Source organism: Otolemur garnettii, unplaced genomic scaffold (genome assembly GCF_000181295.1).
Source record: "Otolemur garnettii isolate 467f Iridium unplaced genomic scaffold, OtoGar3 scaffold00217, whole genome shotgun sequence".
Lineage (NCBI taxonomy): Eukaryota > Metazoa > Chordata > Mammalia > Primates > Galagidae > Otolemur > Otolemur garnettii.
The window spans coordinates 1,852,052-1,875,124 of NW_003852612.1; the positions used below are offsets into that span (position 1 = coordinate 1,852,052).

Sequence of the window (23,073 nt, forward strand, 5' to 3'; positions counted from 1 at the left end):
CCCAGCTACTCGGGAGGCTGAGGCAAGAGAATCACCTAAGCCAGGAGTTGAAAGTTGCTGTGAGCTATATGATGCCACAGCACTCTACTGAGGGCGATAAAGTGAGACTCTGTCTCTACCAAAAAAAAAAAAATTTTCTAAAACTTCCAACACAGAGAAGTGTTGCTCTGTTAAATTTATGAAAAAGAAAGAAAGAAAAACAAAGCAATACACTCTGAAGACTAAAAAAAAGCTCTTGACTCAATAATTTACCATTTGTATTTGGCTCTCTCTGTTTCTTGGCCAACCAACTGGAACATAGGATAGAAACTTTCTGCAGATGCTGACTTCAGACCCATCGACCCTATTTTATTTTATTATTTATTATTTATTTTTCTTTACATTAACACCATTTTAAAGGTATCTCTGAATCATACGGTGTGTCTGAGGTTTCTAGGATATAACCATTTGGTAAATACATTCTTCTTATTCATCAGATAAACCAAGAACAAGGAATTCTTGGATTATCGGGGTTCAAAATTAAAAACATCCCACATAATTTACTTAGCAATATTTTTATCAATTTGTACCTTAAATATGAATATGCTTCTGGTTATTTCTTTCAAGATAACTATTTCTATCTTACCACACCAAACAGATTAATCCTTATTTTTGAGACTACTAAAGCCTTAGTAAGTTTAAATTTCTAAAGAGAACAAAGATTAAAATCTAAATATAACAGTTTTCTATCATTTTAGACAGTTATTTAGATTTTGGCCTTAGGATATATATAAAATTTGTAGATTGGAAGGGGGCAGAAAGCACAGTAAGCAGACAAGTAACTTCACTCAGAAAAAAAAAAAAGACGAGAGCCGTCTGTAAATGCTATCACGCACAATGATTATAAAGGAAATTAGGGAGAATGGCTTCTTCAAAGCTCCAACTTTCCCCATGAATAGACTTTGTATTTACTGTAATGCTTACCTGGTCTCCAGCCAGAACAAATATTTTAATGTAAAATTTAATAAATGGAACTAAAGGTATTATGTCTAATTTAAAATTCTATATTGTGTAAACTATTGATATTAACATAATTGAGTTTGTAAACAATCCATTTGCAGAAGCTAACCTTAGACATCGTATTGACCCAAAATATCTAGTGGGGCTCATCTGCAAAATGAAGCATCAATGCCTGGAATTCATTAAAAGTGTTACATGTTTAATTTCTCCTGCCCTACAGCTCCATTGTCTCGTAAAATTTTTCCTTTGATGTCCCCCACTAAAAGAATTAAAGGAATATTGTAATTGAAATGTCATCAATAATTCACAAGACCCTCCTCCACAGCAATACATCTGATGAAATATTAATTGAGCTCCACAGACTGACAGTCTGCAGAGGAGCACTTGCCTGTAATTTGAACCACGAGTCCTGATCTTGCTGTAGCTCAGACCTGCCAAGAAGGCAATTATCTGGATGGTCTTGCCCAATCCCATTTCGTCTCCCAGAATTCCTCCTGCCTGCTGGCAGTGCAATTCCCACAGCCACCTAACACCTGTCTGCTGGTACCTACGACAACAAACACCAACAAGAAAAGAGAAAATGGCAAATGGTGGATAATACAGATCGTAACAGAAAGTACTCATGAATTAATCATTTGGCTAGGTTCTAGTACCAGTCAGAGAAACATGCCGGATGTGTGTTTTACATGAGTATTATATTTATAAGGTCATACATTTTTGATCACCTAGGCATAGAATCACAAATTTTTCTTTACAGAATGTTAACACATTTCTAATTAACCTGATAGATGGGGTAATTAGGGACTATCTCATTTCTTTTTCAACATTAGAAATAGCTTGGTAAACAAGCATAAACTTTATATCATTTATTCACTCTCTTTCTGGGAAAAAAAAATCCCAAATATTTTTAGTATATAAAGTTCCATTAATTTTCCTACAGAAAAGAGGCATTAGCACTTATTTTTTTATCTCAATTGCATTAAAAAAGCAGAAAGAAAAACACCACAATTTACAGCTTATACTGTTTAAAAGTCACTTGGTAATCATATTATCTTTTTATAGGAAAAATTAAATTACATTTTAAAGCCATAAACAGTCTAAATAATAGGGCTGCTCTCAAAGTTTGTATATAATGGATGATTCTGTCATATTACTAGGAGATGCCAAATGGAATAGTTTAAAAACGCAGCAATACAAAATGTTTCCTCAATATTTTAAAACAGAAATTGATTAGAGGATTTTTATCACAGGTAAAAAAAGATCAGAGCTACTAAAATTTTAAATAAAGAAATAACATTTCCTTCTCCCTACAAAAAATAGGAAATGGTATTTTCCTTTTCATCAATAGCATATTTAATTTATAACCTAAAAATGAAGTTAAAAAAGGAATAATGCAAAAAACATTTCTGAAAGTGAAAGAAAAACTTAACCACCATGCAATGGTATGAAGATTGTATGACAAATCAAAAAGTCTAAAGCAAAAACCACCAACAAAAGCTGAAGATTTTTTTTCCAAAGAAAATACCAAGGCTGAGTTACCTTGGTAATTCACCTTTAACTCAACTTTAAAAGGTGGTTTTATTGTTTTGCTGCCCAAATACTTACTATTTGGTCCCTGGTATGTCTATCTAAAATCTCATTTTAAACTTTAGTTCTTGCTGAACTGGTTTTAATTTCCTATCAATAAATACATCATAATTAACTTTTTCCCCAGTCTTCTGCAAAACAATTTTAAAAGTCTGACCTTGGTTACTGCCATTACTACATACCATACAATCTCAGCTTTTAAAAAAAAAGACACATTATGGGTGGCGTCTGTGGCTGAAAGGAGTAGGGTGCCAGCCCCATATACTGGAGGTGGCGGGTTCAAACCCAGCCCTGGCCAAAAACTGCAAAAAAAAAGACACATTCCTAAAAGCTCTCAAAAAACCACTGATGTGCAATCAGTATCTAGCATTACTAAATTCTGGTCAATTACTGGGGTTCAGAATGACTATGGGACCACTTCCTCCAGGCAGGGACCAAAACTCTGTGACCATGTTGGTGTTACCACTGTGTCTCACTGCTCTCTTTCAACATGGGGCCACCAACTTTCTTTGTTTGAAGCCCAGACACTTAATTAAAGTAAGAAGAAACTGGAAAGGAGCAATCGAGAAATTATGAAAGAAATGGCAATCAGTATGGTATCCTGAGAGTTTGGGAGGGAATTAGGACATCTGGATTCTGTGTGACCCAGGAGAGTCAGTAACAGCATGTTGTGTGTCTCCTCGTCTACAAATCTCATCTCTACGAGCTTCCACCAGCACAAGTTTGTGTGTTTACAAGCAGATGATTAGCACTAAAAATGACTTAAGGAAACATATCTACTTAAGCAGCCCTGTAAGTCACATGTCTACACGGAAATCCCCAACAACTAGGGATAGTATATAAAAAAGGCAAGAGTGACTCTTTCTCTCCACCCACAACACATGAAGGCCCTCAGACCGCGATCAAGGAAATTCGCTGGCACACTCAAAAGCACCAGCCACACTGTCGACAGCTAGGTTTTGATGGAGAAGGAACGGCTCTAGTTCCAGCAGTGCCACCCACTGACTTTGACCTTCCTAATAATAAACACTATAAAACAATTACATAGTTTAAATGAAAACATGTTACAGAATCTACTTTTCAAAAACTGAAAAGCATGTAAAAATTTCTCCCTAGAAAAGTTAAAGACTTGTACAAACTATTATACAACAATAAGGAAATTACTATATCCTATTATCCCCAGGAGACTGAAGCACCACACTGTGACCACAGATAATTAGTGTATCTTGGCATTGCTACACTAACCCAAGACCACATTTACTAGAGTGGCTGAAAGTAAAGTCAAAGGAATGAAGTTTGTCATTTGACTGCTAAATTATACAAATGAATGCATTTGCTGGGCAAACTTTCAAAACAAATTTAAAAGTTAAACATTATCTTGCAGAAAATAGCACTTAGATGGCTAATTGTACCTTCTAACTCTCTTGTGTACAACCATATACCTTGTTAATTCAATTCTACAGAGTGCAGTAAATACAGTAAAAAAAAACTATATCTACAGTTTAAAATTAAATTGGCTAGCTAAAACTTGATCATAAAAGAAAAACAGAGACTGTATCAATCCTATTAATTTTTTTCATACATCAGAAGAAAAGGAACCTAAGTTTTGTGACATTTATAAAATACCACAGAACCTCCATAGTTGACCAACCTCCCTAAATCGACCACCTCCTTCAGTTTATCTAATTTTCAGAGACTGGACATTCACCACATGTACACATCAGTCCAGTAGGCCTAGCTTCTTATGTTGACCACCTCCGTATGTTGACCAGTTTGTTATAGTCCCTTGGGTGGTCAACTAACAGAGGTTCTATTGTATTTAAAAATCCTGTTTTTGTAGAGATGAAAACAAAACACTTCCCAGGAATGTGCAATTAGGATTAATTTTTAGCCTGAGCAAGAGCGTGACCTCATCTCTACTAAAAATAGAAAATCTAGCCAGGCGCAGTGGCACACACCTGTATTCCCAACTACTATGGAGACTGATGCAAGAAGACTGCTCAAGCCCAAGACTTTGAGGTTGCTGTGAGCTATGACACCATGACATTCTACCCAGGGCAAGAGAGTGACACTCTGACTCAAAAAAAAAAAGATTAATTTTTAAAAATGTATTTATACTGGGCAGCACCTGTGGCTCAAAGGAGTAGGGTGCCAGCCCCACATACCGGAGGTGGCGGGTTCAAACCCAGCCCCAGCCAAAAACTGCAAAAAAAAAAAAAAGTATTTATATTAACTACTATAGAGTTAATTGTCAATACACTGAATCCTATACACTCTTAGACAGCAATGTTTGGCTCTATGAACTACAAAATTTCTTTGCTAGAATATCTGACATTTATATATAAATGCACACTCAACTCTTGATATTTGCCAAATCACTTATTGTATATGCAGAAATATCCTGTCTTTGTGAGATCAACTTAAACTATAATTTGGCTATCACTTTTGCTAGTTCAACACTGATACTATATGGCCTGTTCCTTAATAAGCAATTACCTTAGAGAAAATGAAAAGACCTGCCAATAAATGTTGTCTTTATTTACCTTGCCATAGTTAATTTTCATTTGGGAAAAGTAACAAAGTAACCAACTCTCCGAGCTATTTTTTCTGCAAAAATTGCTAGAGATTCATACTTTTTTTTTTTTTTTTGAGACAGAGCCTCAAGCTATTCCCCTGAGTAGAGTACTGTGGCATCACAGCTCACAGCAACCTCCAACTCCTGGGCTCAAGCCAGTCTCCTGCCTCTGCCTCCCAAGTAGCTGGGACCACAGGCACAACGCCTGGCTATTTTTTGGTTGCAGCCGTCATTGTTGTTTGGCGGGCCCAGGCTGGATTTGAACCCGTCACCTTAGGTGTATGTGGCTGGAGCCTTAGCCACTAGAGCCACAGGCACCGAGCCTCGAGATTCGTACTTTACTTTCTCTATAGTTAGCTCTTCCTCTGTCCGGCGATGGCAATCCAACCAAGTCACTTCACAGCTTTAGGATGTGGCTTCTCATGTGTTTAGTGGGTTAAAATAACTACTCTTCAGTCCCCATCTTCTCCACAGAGAGAAAAATTAAAACTACACTGTAAGCTCTTTGAGAGGAAATATAAAGAGTGCACAGTTTTTAAGTAGACTTCTGCCACAAGTTTAGGACATGGCTGACAGCTCAATCTATAAAGGAGATTAAACTTAATCATTTCAAAGAATGAAGTTTGCATCCTGCTCCCAACTACAAATTGATGATACAAACGAGTCAGAAAGAAGGTATTTAATGGTTTAACTTCCTACATGCATCTAAGAAGCCTTCCTAAAGCATCTTGTTAAGTAAATCCCAGGAGTGATGAGACTGAAATGTGCCTCAGTATTCACATTCATCACCGGAGACTGCCAGCCCTTACAGAGCACAAGGGAGCGTCTATCAGGCAGCATCAGGCATCTGCAACATTTGCCTGCTTTACATATGAAACTTGGGCAACTTCAAACAGCAACTTAATCCTCAAGGTGTTGCCTGTATCTTCTCTTTTGACATTAGAACTATATCTACATAAAATATTTAGACGCTCAGCAGCGCCTGTAGCTCAGTGGGTAGGATGCCATACAAACACCAAGGCTGGTGGGTTTGAACCCAGCCTGAGGCAGCTAAAGCAATAATGCCAACTGCAGCAACAACAACAACAAATAACCAGGTGTTGTGGCAGGCAGTGCCTGTAGTCTCAGCTACTTGGGAGGCTGAGGCAAGAGAATCGCTTAAGCCCAAGAGTTTGAGGTTGCTATGAGCTGTGTCACCATGGTACTCTAACAAGGGGTGACATAGTGAGACTCTGTCTCAAAAAAAAATAAAAAATTCAACATACATTTGGTCAGCTCAAAAGTATTACACCCTCAGGTACAATGTAAGACTATCAGAAAATAATTGAGTTTTTTACTTCCACACAGGAGTAAAAACAAAAACTCTCCCCAATACCAATATTAATATATTAATCTGATATAAGTTTGGCACCTTAAAATGACTAATAACAAAACACCAATTCCACATAGATGGCTTTTAAATGTGATGCTTTTAGTAGGCCGAGATAGGTCCATATAGATTCATCAGTACACAAACATACCCGATGTGCTCTTCAGTCAATTTATTATCATCTAATTTTAATGAACAGCATGTGGCTACAATTTCATTTGACAGTGTCTATTTTTGCAATAAATTGCTCCAAGTACCTTAAGGGCCTACAGGTAACTACTGCGTAATTCCTAAAATATTAATTTGCACATAATGGCTTGATGACAAATATAAAGATCAGATCATATGACACATACTTAAAAAGCTTTTTGAACAGGAAACCTGGCACTTTAAAACCTTCATCAAATTCAGCATCACTTTCCTCAGAATCCTCTCCCAATTTCAGATGCTTCTCCTTGTCTCGCAGTCTCAATTTATTCCACCGCCTATAATGAAAATAAAAATTATATTTCCATTACTTTGGTTATAAGACAGATTAAAATAGATAGCCCTAGATCATACCCAAGAAAAATCAGGTAAATTAGAAGATGAAAGTATTTCAAATTGTATATAAAACCAGTACATTGTACCCTATAATTCCATTAATGTATACAGCTATGATTTAATAAAAAAAAAAAAGGTAAAAAGAAAAGAATATTCTTTCAGGTTTCTGCTACCATTACTATCCAAAACAAAGTTACTCAAAAAAGAAAAACAATTCTCTTTTCCTGCCTTCCCAATTCATGTCTTATTTGAATTATTATAGCTGCTCTAGCAATATTTCTGTAAGGTCTCATTTCATTATCAAAACTGCTTGCTTTCCTTCTGGCATGCCCCAAGGCAGAAATTTCTCTGCTCGTTCCTAAGATATATGAACTTAGTTCTACTAAAGATTCAGCAAAAATTTCAACATATTAATGTATCTCCAAAACAATATAATACAACAAAAAAAAAAGAATTTACTTATAATTACTATTTCTGTGCCAAAGGTATGATAGTCACAGAATAAAACTGTGTATCTTGGACACAAAGCAAATTTTTGGTCAAAACCGCTGTATTTGACTCATGTCACTCATTACTCTATGGGGGGAGACTGCAACAATATACAAATACTAATAGTTAAATCACTCAGAAAAATGTGTTCACAGAATAAAGTCTAAGTTACAAATGTAATAATATGATGCTTTTCAGATATAAAATCAGATGAACACTGTATATTTCAGAAGGATGTCATTAAGTATGTTTAACAAAAGAAATGTCAACTGTATAAAGATCTTAAAGTCTTAGCAACATACCAAGGTTATGGGGAAAATGCAGCCATTTAACCATAGCACATGCATAGGACTATAATGGACCCTGAGGTCTTAAGTTTTAAAAAAAATCACTAGTCAATAGCCTCAAATTCTATTCACTCTGAAAATAAAAGGACAACTGTTCTCAGCATGCATGTAACTGAGACTCTGAACTGCACAAAATGGTAGAAATAAAACAATAATACAGATAAATGCCTTGAAACTAAAAGCCCATAGGAAGGGAATAAGAGCAGCAACATACAGAAAAAGGCATTTATCTGCCATTGACTATGCAAGAATAATGGAAAATGTCTCAGGGAAAGCAAGAGAGAAAATGAAAGAATAATACGATATACTCTGCCTGGTTAGAGGTGTGGTATATTTTCCAATATCCATTACAAAACCAGCAGAAGCCAGTGCAAGAGTAACAGGCAGCACATTCCAAGTAGCTGCTGGTGGACCTTAACGCATAGCCTCTGATAATTTTTTGCCTTGTTAAAAATTTCTGCTCTTCAAACGAAAGAAAGAGCTAGCTAAAGTTTACTTGTGATCAATAAGAAAGCACTAGTTGGTGATGTGAAAGTGCACTGCAGGGTAGTAAGAGAACCCATAAACACAATCAATGAAGCACCGCTGGTAATTTCCAAAGAACAGCAAATGTAGGAGTCAGTACATGGCCACGTCTGAGGACATATCTATCATGTAACCCTAAGGTTTAATATGTGATACTTTATTTATAAAAATTTAATGTCCTTTTTGTGCTTTACTTCTAAAGGCAATCTCTTCTTCTCTTTTATTAGTATTTTTCTCCCTTAAAAATTATCTCCACACAATGGAGAAAATGAAGTTATCTCTAGGTGGCCAGAGCAGTCTTCTGAGTTTTACAAATTTTGTGAAACACAGCAGTGGCAGTTTTGCTCCCACACCCCACCCCACAGTAACCTGACAATGCCTGGAGACGTTCTTGGTTGTCACATTACTACTACTGGCATCTTATAGGTGGAGTCCAGGGATGCCGACAAATATCCTACAACAAACAGAACGGCCCCCTCCTCCCAGCAAAAAGTTTTCTAGTCTCAGATGTTAATAGTGTTGAAGCTGAGAATTCCTGGTATATAGGTATCCCTTACTACCAGAACTTAGAAACTAAAAAGATACACACATTTTTCGTGATACAGATTAACTCGTTCTGAAATTTAGCAATCAAGGAGTTTCAGATAAAATATTCTTCAGTATCTAAACTCTTACACTCTGAACTCAGAACCAAACATCTGTATAACAAAGGATATGTGTATTCAGCAAATTTGTAGATAACATGAAACTTGGAAGAATCACAAAAGCTATCATGGCCATTTAAAAAAAACTTCATCTTTGCAATTTCCCAAAGGTAATTTTACAAGAAAAGAAAGAAAAAGAAGAAATTGGCTTTAAAATACAACACAGAGTATCACATATTAAACTTCATTGATAGACAATGGTTATTTCCTTAAACTTAGCCAGTAAATCTTTAAAGCTGTTAAACTTCCCACTGCCTCAAACTGCATCCATCGATGTCATTTCAGCTTTCTCCTCCTCCTTGCCTCCTAAAATATACAGGCACCGTGTCACCACAGAGCTCAGCATGTAGGAAACCACATAAGCCACTACAGAAATGATTGCATTCCAATGCCTTCCGCTTCATAAAGAAAGATGAAAAGGGCCAAACATTTATTCAGTTTGGCTAACAGATGACTAAAGGTGGTAGGGAAAAATCATTATTGCCTGCGAGTATATGTATCATTGTGAAGACAAATTGCCCCAGTAGAATCATATATACATAATAAAGACAGAAAACACTAGGGTTGTAAAACCACATGCATGTGTGGCTCCGGCTAAGAAATTCTCCTGTTACATAAGCAATACTTCCTCATGTGGCTTGCAGCCAAACGACCTGACCATCAGACGGAGCCCCAGTGAAGCAGCGCAGCAGGAAGATGAGGGTCAACAAGAGGAACGAGAGGACACAGGACACGAGGGAGATAGAGGAGAGGGGAGTTCACCTGCACACACACAGAAACATGACTTCCCCAGCCTAGATGCTGCCAACAGACTCAAAGGTGCTCTCCTGTCCTGGCCAGCAGAGGTAAAGGGGGATTCCATGCTATGAGTACACTGGGTTTGACATACAGAGAGGTGTAGTCGGGGCGCAGACCAGCCAGCATCAATCCTGGTGCCATTTATGAGCTCTTTAACCCTCAGCAAGTAACTCTGTCAGCATGTTACGTTTCCTCCACTGTGAGACATGGGGAACAGCAGCACCTACTAACCTGGGTTTGGGGGAAGATTAAACGAGGTGCCCAGGTAAAGCACTTAGCAAACCAACTAGAAAATAAGAACTACTTAATGGATACAGTATTATATAGAATCACATACACTTACTGAAACCCTGACAATCCTGCACCGTATAGCAGGTGCCACTGCTATGTTCACTTAGAGGAGGAAACGAGCAGCATACATGTGGCCGACGCGGCCTGCGGGGGATGCAGCAACGCACCACAGATGTTTAACAGAGGTGCACACGTTTATACCTGAACAAAACTGTCACAGTTTCTCAAATGGATGCTCAGTAAACTATTATGAACACGGTGGTCTCTATATAAATAAAGACACCTGGCCTTCAGAAAGTACCTGCTGGAATATCCCAATTTAAAAGTTCTGTCACAAATCTGATTATAGTAAACTGTCATGAAGTATGGCAGACTTTTATATGACACCAACAAAAATGGATTCAGATGATTTAAATTTGGTTGGGAATGGGTCAAAGTTAAGATCTGGGCCCAAGTGAGCTGAAATCTTAAAAATCAGAAATGGCCCCCAAATGTTTAAATTCAGTTATTTCCATAAACAGACCAGTTAACTAAGAAAAAGCAGAAGGGGGCATTAAATAGTCCAACATTTACCTTTTTAGAAGAGAAATAAATTTTTCAAATTCTCTATTCTCTCAATTAAAAAAATCCACACACGTAATAGTCACAGCTGCAGCCACATAAAACAAAGTGGGCATGGTGTTCACTGGCTGAGCTTCCAACTCCTCACACAACTGCCAGAATCAGCCTGCCATCGACTCTGCTGGCAGCCACTTACAAGAGAAGCCAGGAACAAACATAAACCCACAATTCCAGTCAGATGCAGGCAGAGAAAACACTCCCAGCTTCCCTACATTCATACAGGAGTGAGGACCTGGCCCAGGCTGTGTGGCTTGGGGCTGATATTACAATGATCATCTATCAGAAGCAACATGGACCCAGCATAAACAGTTGAACTGCACCAGCAACGATGCTTCCTCCAGCTGTGACCTACTAGGATGCCTCCTTAATGGAAGAACCCTAAGAATACACTCAAGAACTAGCTGCCACCACTTAAAGGTAATTTATCTTAGAAGAATTTCCAGTTTTCTAAGGATGTTCAAAATATCTCAGCTGAAAACACAGCTACCTACTACCACTGTGCCATTCTAGGCACATGGCCTCCTCATCCCTGTGCACCTGCATATCCTGTGCTGCCCCCAAGTGCCTTCCCCAACACACACATCCACACACTCAGCGGACCGTCAACCCTTCACTCAAAGAGATGCCACTTGGGGAACCTTCCTTGACCAGCCAGCCTCAGGCATCCTGTCTTTCCAGGGCCCATTCAGACACTGAGTAAGTGTTGAAGGTATGCATGGTGGAAGTTCAGAATTAGGCTAGTGATAAGACACAGGGACAGAGAAGCATGGTTTGAAAACACGGTTTGTTTTCCGCTTAGGTATTCTGAACATCCTTACAAAACTAGAAGTTCTTCTAAGATAAATTACCTTTAAATGGTGGCAGCTAATTCTTGAGTATATTCTTAGGGTTCTTCCATTGACAAGGCATCCTAGTGGGTTATCCAGAAATGTGTTCTAGAAGCATTCTGTTCTGTCTCATTTCAGCCTGCCGCTTGCTGCATTTCCCTACTCCTTCTATCTGTGTGACTGGAAGGCACTAATCCCAGGTCTATCCACTGGATAAACATAGTCACGGTCCACTGCAAAGAATGACCCACAACAGTAGGCAAATGCAACATCAGATTCTTTGTTAGAACCTCATAATAAAATAAAAGTGGAGAGGAGAAGCTCATTGTTTTGGATAATTAAAAATAAATAAAAAGGCCAGGACAGTGGCTCACACCTGTAATGTCAGCACTCTGAGTCAGGTATATTGCTTGAGCTCAGGAATTTGAGACCAGCCAGAGCAAGAGCCAGACACCGTCTCCACTAAAAACAAAAATAGAAAACTAACCCAGCATACAGTCCCTACTACTGGGGAGGCTGAGGCAAGAGGATTGCTCAAGCCCAAGGGTTTGAAGTTGCCATGAGCTACAATGATGTCACAGCACTCTACACAGGGCAACAGAGTAGGCAAAAAAGGGCAAAAAAGAAAAGAAAAGAAAAATCATGTAAGTTACTTCCATGTCTGAGCTCCATTTTCTGGTACACCAATGAGTCCACTTTATAAAGAGACTGGTTCCTGCATACCAGCCAATGGGAAGAATCAGGAGCCCCGGGCTTGGCTGCAAGCTTCCCCAGGACCAGGTAGCAAAGGCAAGGGAAAAGATCTGACTTCTTATGAAAGAATTCTTATAACAGGAACAAAAAAGTTTAACTAGCCCTAAACTATATTTAGAAAAATATGGAAGGAAATAATGTTTTCCATGTTCCCTCTTTATTTTTTTCTTTAATGCATATGTGTTAATTGTCACAGCTGTAACCAAATGAAATGAAGTGAATGTGTTATTCACTTGGACATAGCCCCTAAAGACCCTGTCAGGCTCCAGCGGCGGCCACTGGAGGAAAACCTAGCAATAAACACACATGTAAGATACCCACAGAAAAGTAAAAACTGGAGACAAGCAGAAGAGGTACATTATAGCCCTGTAATTGGTAAAGGGAGGCCCAAACTTTAGAAAACATCATTTGACGTTGCTGAACTTGCCTCCTTGACCACAAAATGGGCCAAATAATGGGTTCTTATAAGCACTAAATGAGATATGTACAGCAGGCTTTGAAAACTACATAAATATCAGTTGCTAGCTTACAATTGTTGGCAGGAGAGTACACAAAAAAAGTAAAATTGAGAAATATAAGCTAATGTAGATGAAGTGTGTAATAAAAAATAAAAACTATCAAAACACCTCTTGCACTGTTGAGCAGGTTCCTACTCCATCCCCAAGCACAGCTGACTGTCATGCTATTCCATGCCTTACTGGTTAAACAAGATTGACAGGACATTCTAGACACACATCCTACCATCCAGAGCAGCAAGGAAAAGGTCTGGAAATCAGGTCCTAAGAGAACACATCAAAAACACACAGAAGGAGGATCTGGCACATCTACCTGAGAATAGGCCCTGAGGAACCACAGCATAACCCTGATCTACCTGCACATAGAACCAAAGAGCAGGTTGCGAAGTCTGTCCCCTGGAAAGATTCCTAGTGCCCTCTAGTGTATTCAAAGGAAAAATAACTTTTTTATTTCTTACCAAACTTGATAATTTATAGTCATATAGACACTGGCTATGCATATTACAGGTTGAGTATCCTTTACCTGAAATGCTTGGGACTAAAAATGTCTCATATTTTTTTTTGGAATATTTGCATATACATAATGAGATATCTGAGGGATGAGACCGAGTCTAAACACAAATTCTTATGCCCAGAGGTTTAAGGCGCCTGTGGCTCAAAGGAGTAGGGTGCCGGCCCATATGCCAGAGCTGGCAGGTTCAAACCCAGCCCCAGCCAGAAACTACAAAATATATATATATAATTTTATATAATATATTTAATTCTTTTGCATATGAAACAAAGTTCTGATTGTGATTTGACTGAGACCTATCATGTGAGGTCAAGAGTAGAATTTTTCACCTGTGGCATTATCTTGGTGCTCAAAAATTTTCAAATTTTGGAGCATTTCAGATTCCAATTTTCAGATTTAGAGATGGTCAACCTGCAATATCAATTGAGCATATTATTGGCTTGACAAAATCTTTGTCATGACTATTTCAGTTAGTGGACATGTAAATAACAAGCAGAGGTAGCATTTATTGCATGCCTGATGTATGTCAAATATCTTACCTGTTTTATGTGTTGTAATCCTACCACCCTACCTAATCCAAAATAGTCTTTCTTTTTTTTTTTTTTTAGACGGAGCCTCAAGCTATGCCCCTGGGTAGAGTGCCATGACATCACAGCTCACAGCAACCTCCAATTCCTGGGCTCAAGCGAGTCTCCTGCCTCAGCCTCCCAAGTAGCTGGGACTACAGGCACCCGCCACAACGCCCGGCCATTTTTTGGTTGCAGCCGTCACTGTTGTATGGCGACCCAGGCTGGAGATTCAAACCCACCACCTTAGGTGTATGTGGCTGGCGCCTTAGCCGCTTGAGCCACAGGCTCCGAGCCCAAAATACTGTCTTTCAAAAGTATTTTCCAAACTCCCTAGAACCTCTCCCCCATTCTCTCATAGTTCCAGTCAAAGGGTCAAAAATCACCTCTTTAATTGCCACATAACGAAAACAACTGTACAAGAGCAAACCAAATTCTAAAACTTCAATTCAAATTCTGTCCAAGAAAATATAAGGGCTAAGGTTTCTGAAGAGGAAAAAGTCTACCTTCGCTTTTGTATAACAACAATTCCTTCCTCCCATCAATACCATGCAGGTAAGATAAAACTCAGTCTCCACTACACACCTGCAAACTTTTCCATGAACAGTAAAATCAGTTTAGCAGTTCCTTTAACGAAAGATAATCTGAGCTGAACAATCACATAGGATACATTTAGTATAAGACAAATTGGTATACTGCCTAAACCAACCCTCAAAAGGGACAAAATCACCCTATTAATGGGAATCATCAAATATTAGTAGCCTGATATCATCTATTAATAAAATGAAGATGTCCTTTCCAAAATTTCAAGGAATTCACATGCACAAGTACTTTTTTTTTTTTTTTGAGACAGAGCCTCAAGTTATTCCCCCTAGGTAGAGTGCTGTGGCATCACAGCTCACAGCAACCTCCAACTCCTGAGCTCAAGCGAGTCTCCTGCCTCAGCCTCCCAAGTAACTGAGACCACAAGTGCCCACCACAGCGCCTGGCTATTTTTTGGTTGCAGCCGTCATTGTTGTTTGGCGGCCCAGGCTGGATTCGAACCCACTACCTTAGGTGTATATGGCTGGCACCTTAGGCTCTTGAGCCACAGGTGCTGAGCCTGCGCAAGTGCTTAAAATTTAAAATCCTTATCTTTTTATGTGGCAAGGGTTGCAGAACATGGAACAGTTTGAATGTACACTGTCTCTAAGGGTAAAGCCACACATCATACAGTTAAGTCATTCTTAATAAAGAGTAAAATTTTAACCCAGGATTATTCTCCACTTATTGTAATATCCATGAAAGAAATTCTACAAGAAAAGCACAATGAGTACAATTTGATTTTTAAAAATATATTCAGGCACCAAGCTGGGTATTTAATACAGTTTGCATTTCTGTAGTGCAATAGGTTTTCTATTTTAGACAGCTAAGAATCCCTTACAGATTAGTCTAATTTGCTAAATTGAGATGCTCAGTGTTTTACTTTTCTATCTGCCTTTTTATGGTCTATCTGGGTGGACTTAATTGGCACATCTGAGTAGATGAAATACCCTCAGTTAGGACTGCAGCTCTCACAGAGTAAATTAAGACTGATGCTGACAATTATGCACGTATGCATGGAGCTGAGAATGAAAGGTGTATGCAGAGCAGAAGGCAGAATTAGTCTTCATTTGTGTCTCACTTTGTCATTTAAAAGAAGCCCAATGTGCTCTCCAAGAAAACATCCTTAAGGGAGTAAAAAAAATTTTTTTTTCAATTTAAAATATAGATTCCAGGCTGGGCTCAGGGATTCATGCTTACACTCCTAGCACTCTAGGAGACTAAGGCAGGCGAATTGTTTGAGCTCATGAGTTCGAAACCAGTCTAAGCAAAAGCAAGACCTTGTCTTTAAAAAGTAGCCAGGCATTGTGGGTGGAACCTGTAGTCCCAGCTACTTGGGAAACTGAGACAAGAGCATCACTTGAGCCCAGGAATTTGAAGATGCTGTAAGCTAGGACACCATGGCACTCTACTGAGGACAACAAAAATAAATACACACATGCATGCATACATATTCCTAGAAGGAAAAAAAGAACAAGAAAAAGAAATGAACTCCCAGAAAGTCATAAGAACACTCTTCAAATTATTATTTAGGTTTCTGGATCAAATCTAGATTAAACTTTTACTAAATTCAGATTTTCAGAGGGATTTGGGGGGGGCACTTAAAAAAAAAAAGCACAAGCAAATCAAGCTTCACAATGTAAGTTGCCCTTTGCTTAAGGATGGCATAAAATTGCTAAATCCAATAGAAGGACAGATGGAACAATCGCAGCACAACAATCAGGCTCCAGGAAGATAATAAAATGGACATGGAGGCTGGGAGAGCAGTGGTTCTGAGGGCACAGCCTTAGCAGCGTTACAAGCTAGGAATGGCCCCCCAGGTGGAATGGAGTTGGCCTCCCCCAAGGAAGGGAAAAATCACTCACAAAGGCAATGCTCACCTGAGTCCACTGTGCAAAACAAGCTGCTAGATCACTCCCACCTGCCCCAGTCCCACTCTGTTGCCCCAGGCTAGAGTGCCATGGCCTCAGCCTAGCTCACAACAACTTCAAACTCCTGGATTGAAGGGATCCTCCTGCCTCAGCCTCCCAAGCAGCTTGAACTATAGGCGTGTACTACCATACCCAGCTAATTTTTCTACTTTCAGTAGAGATAGGGGTCTCCCTCTTGCTGTAGTGCGGGATTTAACAGATCCTCTCACCTCAGCTGCCCCGAGTGCTACGATTATAGGCATGAGCCACTGAACCAACTCAGACCCATTCTTCTCCACTGAAGAGTTAGGGTAAGGGCAAATTACTTCATCTTTACTAGGGGATGTGAGGATTAAATTAACCCTTATAAGGTGAAGCACCACCAAGTGATAAGTGTCCACACACGTTAGCTATGACTGTTGTGCATATACACTCCTCATGACCCCTACCTGATGCCACCCTTGCTCAGGAAATGGAGGCCTCCAACTTTCCAAATCCACAAGACTCTTTGCAACATTTATCCTACCTGGCTGGACCCCTCTCAGCACCTGAAAATGCCAACTGCCTACCCCTTCTCAGAATTGCACATGTGTGCAACCAAACCCTCCAAACCAGGATCCAAATGGCCCCTGGCCACAGAAGCCCAGTGCTCAAGGGGAAGACGAGGAAGAATGTTATTTTCCCACATGATCAGACCTTACAGACTATTAAAGACACTTCATAAGATTTACACAATGAAAGGAATCTTTATCAGCCCTCCTTAACTTAGTAAGTCCAAAAAATGGGGCCCAAGAAAAAATCATCTTTAGAATCAAAAGGTTTTTTTTGTTTTGGTTTTTCTTTTGCAGTTTTTGGCAGGGGGCTGGGTTTAAACCCACCACCTCCAGTATGTGGGGCCAGTGCCCTACCCCTTTGAGCCACAGGCCCTGCCCCAGAATCAAAAGTATTTTTTTTTCTTTTTGAGACAGAGTCTCAAGCTGTCACCATGGGTAGAGTGCTGTGGCGTCAAAGCTCACAGCAACCTCCATCTCAGGCTCAAGAGCTCCTCTTGTCTCAATTTTTCTATTTTTACTAGAGACAGGGTCTCAAACTCATGAGCTGAAACAATCTACCCACCTCGGCCTCCCAGAGTGCTAGGATTACAGGCATGAGCCACCGTGCCAGCCAGAATCAAAAGTGTATTAAAAACATACAATTGTGCAGGGTACATCAACAGGTATCAAGACTGTAGATTCGGTTTACATCAGACCTTGAGATAAATTCTACCCTCATTCATACCATACTTGTAAGGTCTCCTGGACTCCTAAGCCACCAACTCCCCCAAATTAGGGTGACCAGACGTCCTGCTTTTGGTGGGACAGTCTCGCTTTTCAATAATTTGTCCTGCGTCCTGTGGCATTTAAAAAAAGTCCCGATCTTTGGAAAGAATACACAAAAGGGCGGGAGAACAAGAAGGGAACACACGGTTTTCAGCTGCCATGTGGCTATTTCGCCAGAATATGAGTTTTATATTATTTTTATTTTATAATGTTAAACTGTAATAATAACAAATAATTGCTGAGAAGTGATTATCAAGAACTGCTTATCAAAGTTTGCATTGTTGTCAGGCCCTGCCCTGCCCCGTCCCCTGCCCTGCCCCCAGGCCATGTTGTCCCGCCTTACCGATGTTAAAATCTGGTCACCCTACCCCAAATCCTTGTCCAATTCCCAGATCCCAAGCTTGGGTTTTTGGTTTGGCTTCTAGTCCGGAAGGTGAAGGCAGCTATGTGTTGTTTCTTGGCACCACCCCGTGGTCATACCTGGATATTGCACCTTCCGCCCAAGCCCACACCCACACAGCCCTGCAGGACTTCAACCTTGGCTCTACTTGGTAACAATGAGAGGATGAGCAAGCTGATTAACGTGGAAGGGCCATTATAACAACGTAAAGATATGTATGCATAGCATCAAAAACTGGAATTCCATAGAGAAAAACAGAGGTAGACTTTTAATCTTAATTTATGTTTCCACAGTAAAAAGGGAATCCTCAGAAGTGCTGAAAGGTGGTGTTGGTGGGGAGAGCTTTCAAACCATTCAGCAGCACCAACTCAAATCCATTTCAGGCTGTGATCTCTGCAGCTGAGGCCAACATACCAGGGTCCCCTGAGGAGACGTGGGCACCACCTACTGAAGAGTCTGTTTCTGATTAAGGGTAGGGATAGGGTGGGGATTTATCCCAGAGGCAATTATTTGCTGACTTTGGGCTAAGAAGAGAAAAAAGCATTATGTTCTCAACCCCAGCATCCTTACCAACAATTCTCTGAACCGTCCCAAAGGTCTTCTAAATGGGAACATAGTTCTTTACAAACAGAGGTCTATGACAACTTCTCCTCAGGAACAAGGGAGCTCAGTCAAAGCTCAAGGGCAGTGCCTGGCTTCTCCCAACCCCGACTGTGCCTCCAGCTCTCCAGGCCACACCCAGGCACCTGCGCAGAAGTTCCCCAAGCAATTTTGATGCACATGCCCGAATTCTGGTGCACAGGCTCCCAGAAAAACCAGACCATCTATGACATGTAGTACTTAGCTGAGGCTTCCCTCCAGGCCCTCTCCTGTGTAAACACAACTGTGTGCAGGCCACATAGAAGAGGAGTCTAAAGAAACTGATAAACTGAATCAGCCACAAACTAAAGCCTCAGAAAGAAAAAGCATTTAAGATTGATTTATATGTATACATCCAATAGTTGCTGAGAGTGTGTCCAAATCACCTAAGAAAACTTGTTAAAAGTACTGCCCCTAAGGTAGACTTCCTGAATCAGGATGTCCAGGGGTGGGGAGCCCAGTAATGCCACAGAATCAGTCTGGGCTGGGAAGCTCTGCTTCGGTCTATGCTCACTGTCTCAAAAGTATAGACGGTGAGGGTCGCAACTTTAAACCCTGACACAGCAAAAGGAAACAGAAGAGCCTGCAGGAATGGGTTTACATCACATGATAAATGCTAACCTTAGCACTGCCTGTAGGGAGAGACAAAAACTTCATTCCAAGTGTGACTGCTCACTCAGGATGCAACCTGATCTATGTCCCATAGACTAACCATGCAGGGCTGGCCCCTGCTGGGGAAAGAGAGGAGAGGAAAGAGAGGAGAGGAAAGAGAGGAGTTTTACTTGCTCAGGGCTGGCAAATGCCTGAAATGAATGCTGCTGGTCCATCCATCTCGTGCCCACAACAGACATCATAAAGGGACCATGGCAGACTTTCCTACCAACCCAAACAGACTCCCCAGAGATGAGAGCTGGCTGGTGAAGTGAAATCCACAAGCCCTAGGTGTCCTAACAAGGACAGTTTAGAAATTGGGCCTCTCTGCACCGCCGTGGCTAACATACCAATCTCCGAGGCAATCCAGAAACTCTTGAGGAAATAATGTGCCTTTAAACCAAACCAATTTCCTACCTTCTCAATGAAGCACCCCAAGTTTTAGGGCAAATGAGCAAAGTTTTTATAAACCCTATCAATCTGACTGGCCAATAGACAAGACTGCATTGGGTGAACTTCCCCCTCAAATCTCCCCCAAATACTTCAGTCTGAATTAACTATTCCTTTCACACTTGCTTAGGTCCTGTTTGTGTCTGCGTCCACTAACAGATTGCCAATTCTTTGCTGGGAATCCTTAAAATCAGCCCTCATTCCACATACTCCTGCCATGGAAACAAAGATAAAGTGACGGGACTTGACCTCAGGCATATGTCAACTGGGAAGTGAATCAACAACACTGAGGTGACAAGGACTGCCAACAAACACCTTGATCTTGATGACCCTGAGGGGGAACAGGTACGTGAAATGTGTAGCTTTCTGGGTACTCTGGACTGCCCTGGCTGCACAACCTGGACGAGGTAAGGGGCATGCAGGTGCTCACCAGGAACACCTATCACTCAAACACGGCAGGTACATTAGTTCTATTAAGTCTTTATTTGGCTCCTGGAGGTCCCAGGTCCGCAATTTCTAAAGTGGCAATATATTTTAAGAAAGCACTAACCCCGACTATCAAGAGCCATACTCTAATGGAAAGACCTTCCTAGCCATGACACAAAATTAAAATGAAAAAATAATGTATATTTTCTAAGATCTGCATATGACTGACATGAAAGAATGAGAACAGAATGCTTACTTCTCAGCAGTGGCTCATCCATCCTGCGTGACATGAAAAGGTATGAAAATCAGGAACGTAAACTGACGAGCCGGCCTCCCCACGCCATGTGTGCACAGAAGAAGGCACAATAAATATACAGGAAGGGAAAATACAGTTTGAAACATGGCTAAAACGTCAAAGACAGAGCTGAGGTCTTGGGCCAAATCAAAGAAACAGGATCCTGAGTGCTACTGCCCAGTTCCAGAAAAGGCTTGGTAGGAAATCCCCACTAAGCATGAGCTCCAACAAAGATACCAGGCAGGACAAATCTAGAGCCAATGAAAGGCCTGTGCCTCTCCAGCTAAGAGAATAAAGGGGATGGGATGTCTTAGGAGTCACCCATTCTCACTCCCACAACTTTAAAAGAGCATTGTAACCGGCTATAACCTCAGGAAAAGGTGTCTAGCCTGGGTACTGCTCCTAAATTCTAACCAAGAAAAACTCATTTTCTAGTTGTAAACTATGTAACTTTATTCTGATCATCCATCATCAAACTATTGCTAAGACAAGATTCCTAAAAGTCTTTTTCTTTCCTTGAGGGAATACGATTACAATTCCAATCCATCTACAAAGATCAGCAACAAGTAACAAAACCTAGTGACTGGCGGTTTTAAAATGCTCTTACTGTGCTTCTCAAACCTGAGCATTTTATTTTCGTTCAACACTCCCCAATCCAAAGAGCACCAAAGGAGATGTAATACACTTCAATGTGGATATCTGCAGTTTAACAGCCTTAATAACTACAGTTATAAAATTTTAAGAGCTATCGTATTTTGGTAGCAATTAAAAGTTATTGATATTTCTAAAATTCATTTGCGATTTTACTATAACTTTAGCAAAGTACTGGCTTATAATACGGCTTTAGAAATATTAAATTGTTTTACAGTCTTAACATTATTAAGAAAAACATATTGCCATGAAATTAAACTAAACCCACGTTTAAAATTCAATCAAAATAAATTGCTCTTGATCAAAATATGATATATATAAATACATTTAATATTGATCCAGTTTAATGGGAAGAATTTATATTGCTCCACTATAATCAATATGTTGAGATTAATGCTTTTATTAATTCTCCATACTAGTTAAGAAAAAGACTGACACTACTCACTTTTCAGGAGTAGTTAATAATAATTCCTCAAAAAACTTTACAGGTAGTAAGTATGCATAGGGACTAAAGTTCCAGTGAGAAATGACAAGTATAAGCCCCTCCTCAACTATGTATTATTGTAACATGCTATGCTACTAGACTGTGAGTGTAACAGCACTAATGAATGGATATAAGTCACAGGGTCTCAAATTATTTTGTAAGAGCCCTCTGCTGCATCTACTTTGAAAAGGTCATATATGGGTCTGTCTGGCAGTCTGGATATAGGTCATGAGCAGTTCTTTTTTTTTTTTTTTTTGAGACAGAGCCTCAAGCTGTCCCCCTGGGTAGAGTGCCGTGGCATCACAGCTTACAGCAACCTCCAACTCCTGGGTTCAAGCAAGTCTCCTGCCTCAGCCTCCCAAGTAGCTGGGACCACAGACACCCGCCACAACGCCTGGCTATTTTTTGGTTGCAGCCATCATTGTTGCTCGGCGGGCCCAGGCTGGATTCCAACCCACCACCTTAGGTGTATTTGACTGGCACCTTAGCCACTTGAGCCACAGGCGCTGAGCCCCTGAGCAGTTCTTAAATAAGGAAAGAAAAATTATCAGGTCAACCTTCACTCACGCAGGTCAGTGGAAAGCTACAATAAATACAACAAACTAGGTCTACCCACCTTGAGAAATAAGAAAAGGCCACCCACTATTAAGCATTTACAAAGAAATAAGATTCCTTCTTCCCTGTGACCTCCTGAGCGTTCCTGGTAAGCTAACTCAGACTTGAGACCAGCGGCAGTGTAGTGAGTGCTCAGCGGGACACTGTAGGGAAGCCCACAGTACAGGGATTGTTTTTGCTGGCTCACAACAATATGTGGCGATACACAATCTTGACTTCACATTCCCCAAGTTCACCTTCCCTTGTATCCCACTTGCATCATACACTGACCAACGCATGGAAATAAAAGCCAAAGTTAACCTCCAGCATTAAAAATGACAATGAAAAGTATGCCAAAGTACACTCCGGCACAACAGTGATTTATAACTATGCGGATAACTATTTTTGCAAAACAAGAGGCATTTAAGAAAGCGCTTCAGCTTTTTTCTTAAAGGTAAGTTCTCTAAAATTACTTTCCTACTTCAAAAGGAAGAGCAAAAACCCCTACCCAATTCACAGGTCATATCTTTTTCCAGACACTTACTCCAGGGTGGGTGTAAAGGCCACACCCCTCATGCTCAGTCCTCTATATGCATCTTGCCCCAGCTTCCCTTTCGCTTTTCTTTCTTTCTTTTTTTTTTTTTTTTTTTTT

The 23,073-nt window shown here is 40.2% G+C and overlaps 1 protein-coding gene across 1 annotated transcript in view; it reads right to left on the reverse strand.

Annotated features, from left to right (window-relative positions):
* Positions 1 to 23,073, reverse strand: part of ERCC6 (ERCC excision repair 6, chromatin remodeling factor) — an 83,455-nt gene that overhangs the window by 36,816 nt on the left and 23,566 nt on the right. Inside the window, exons 6-7 of the mRNA XM_003801659.3 lie at positions 6,887 to 7,015; positions 1,388 to 1,546 (exon numbers count right to left, since the gene is read on the reverse strand). Coding sequence (XP_003801707.1) covers positions 1,388 to 1,546; positions 6,887 to 7,015 — 288 coding nt within the window. The remainder of the gene's footprint in view (positions 1 to 1,387; positions 1,547 to 6,886; positions 7,016 to 23,073) is intronic.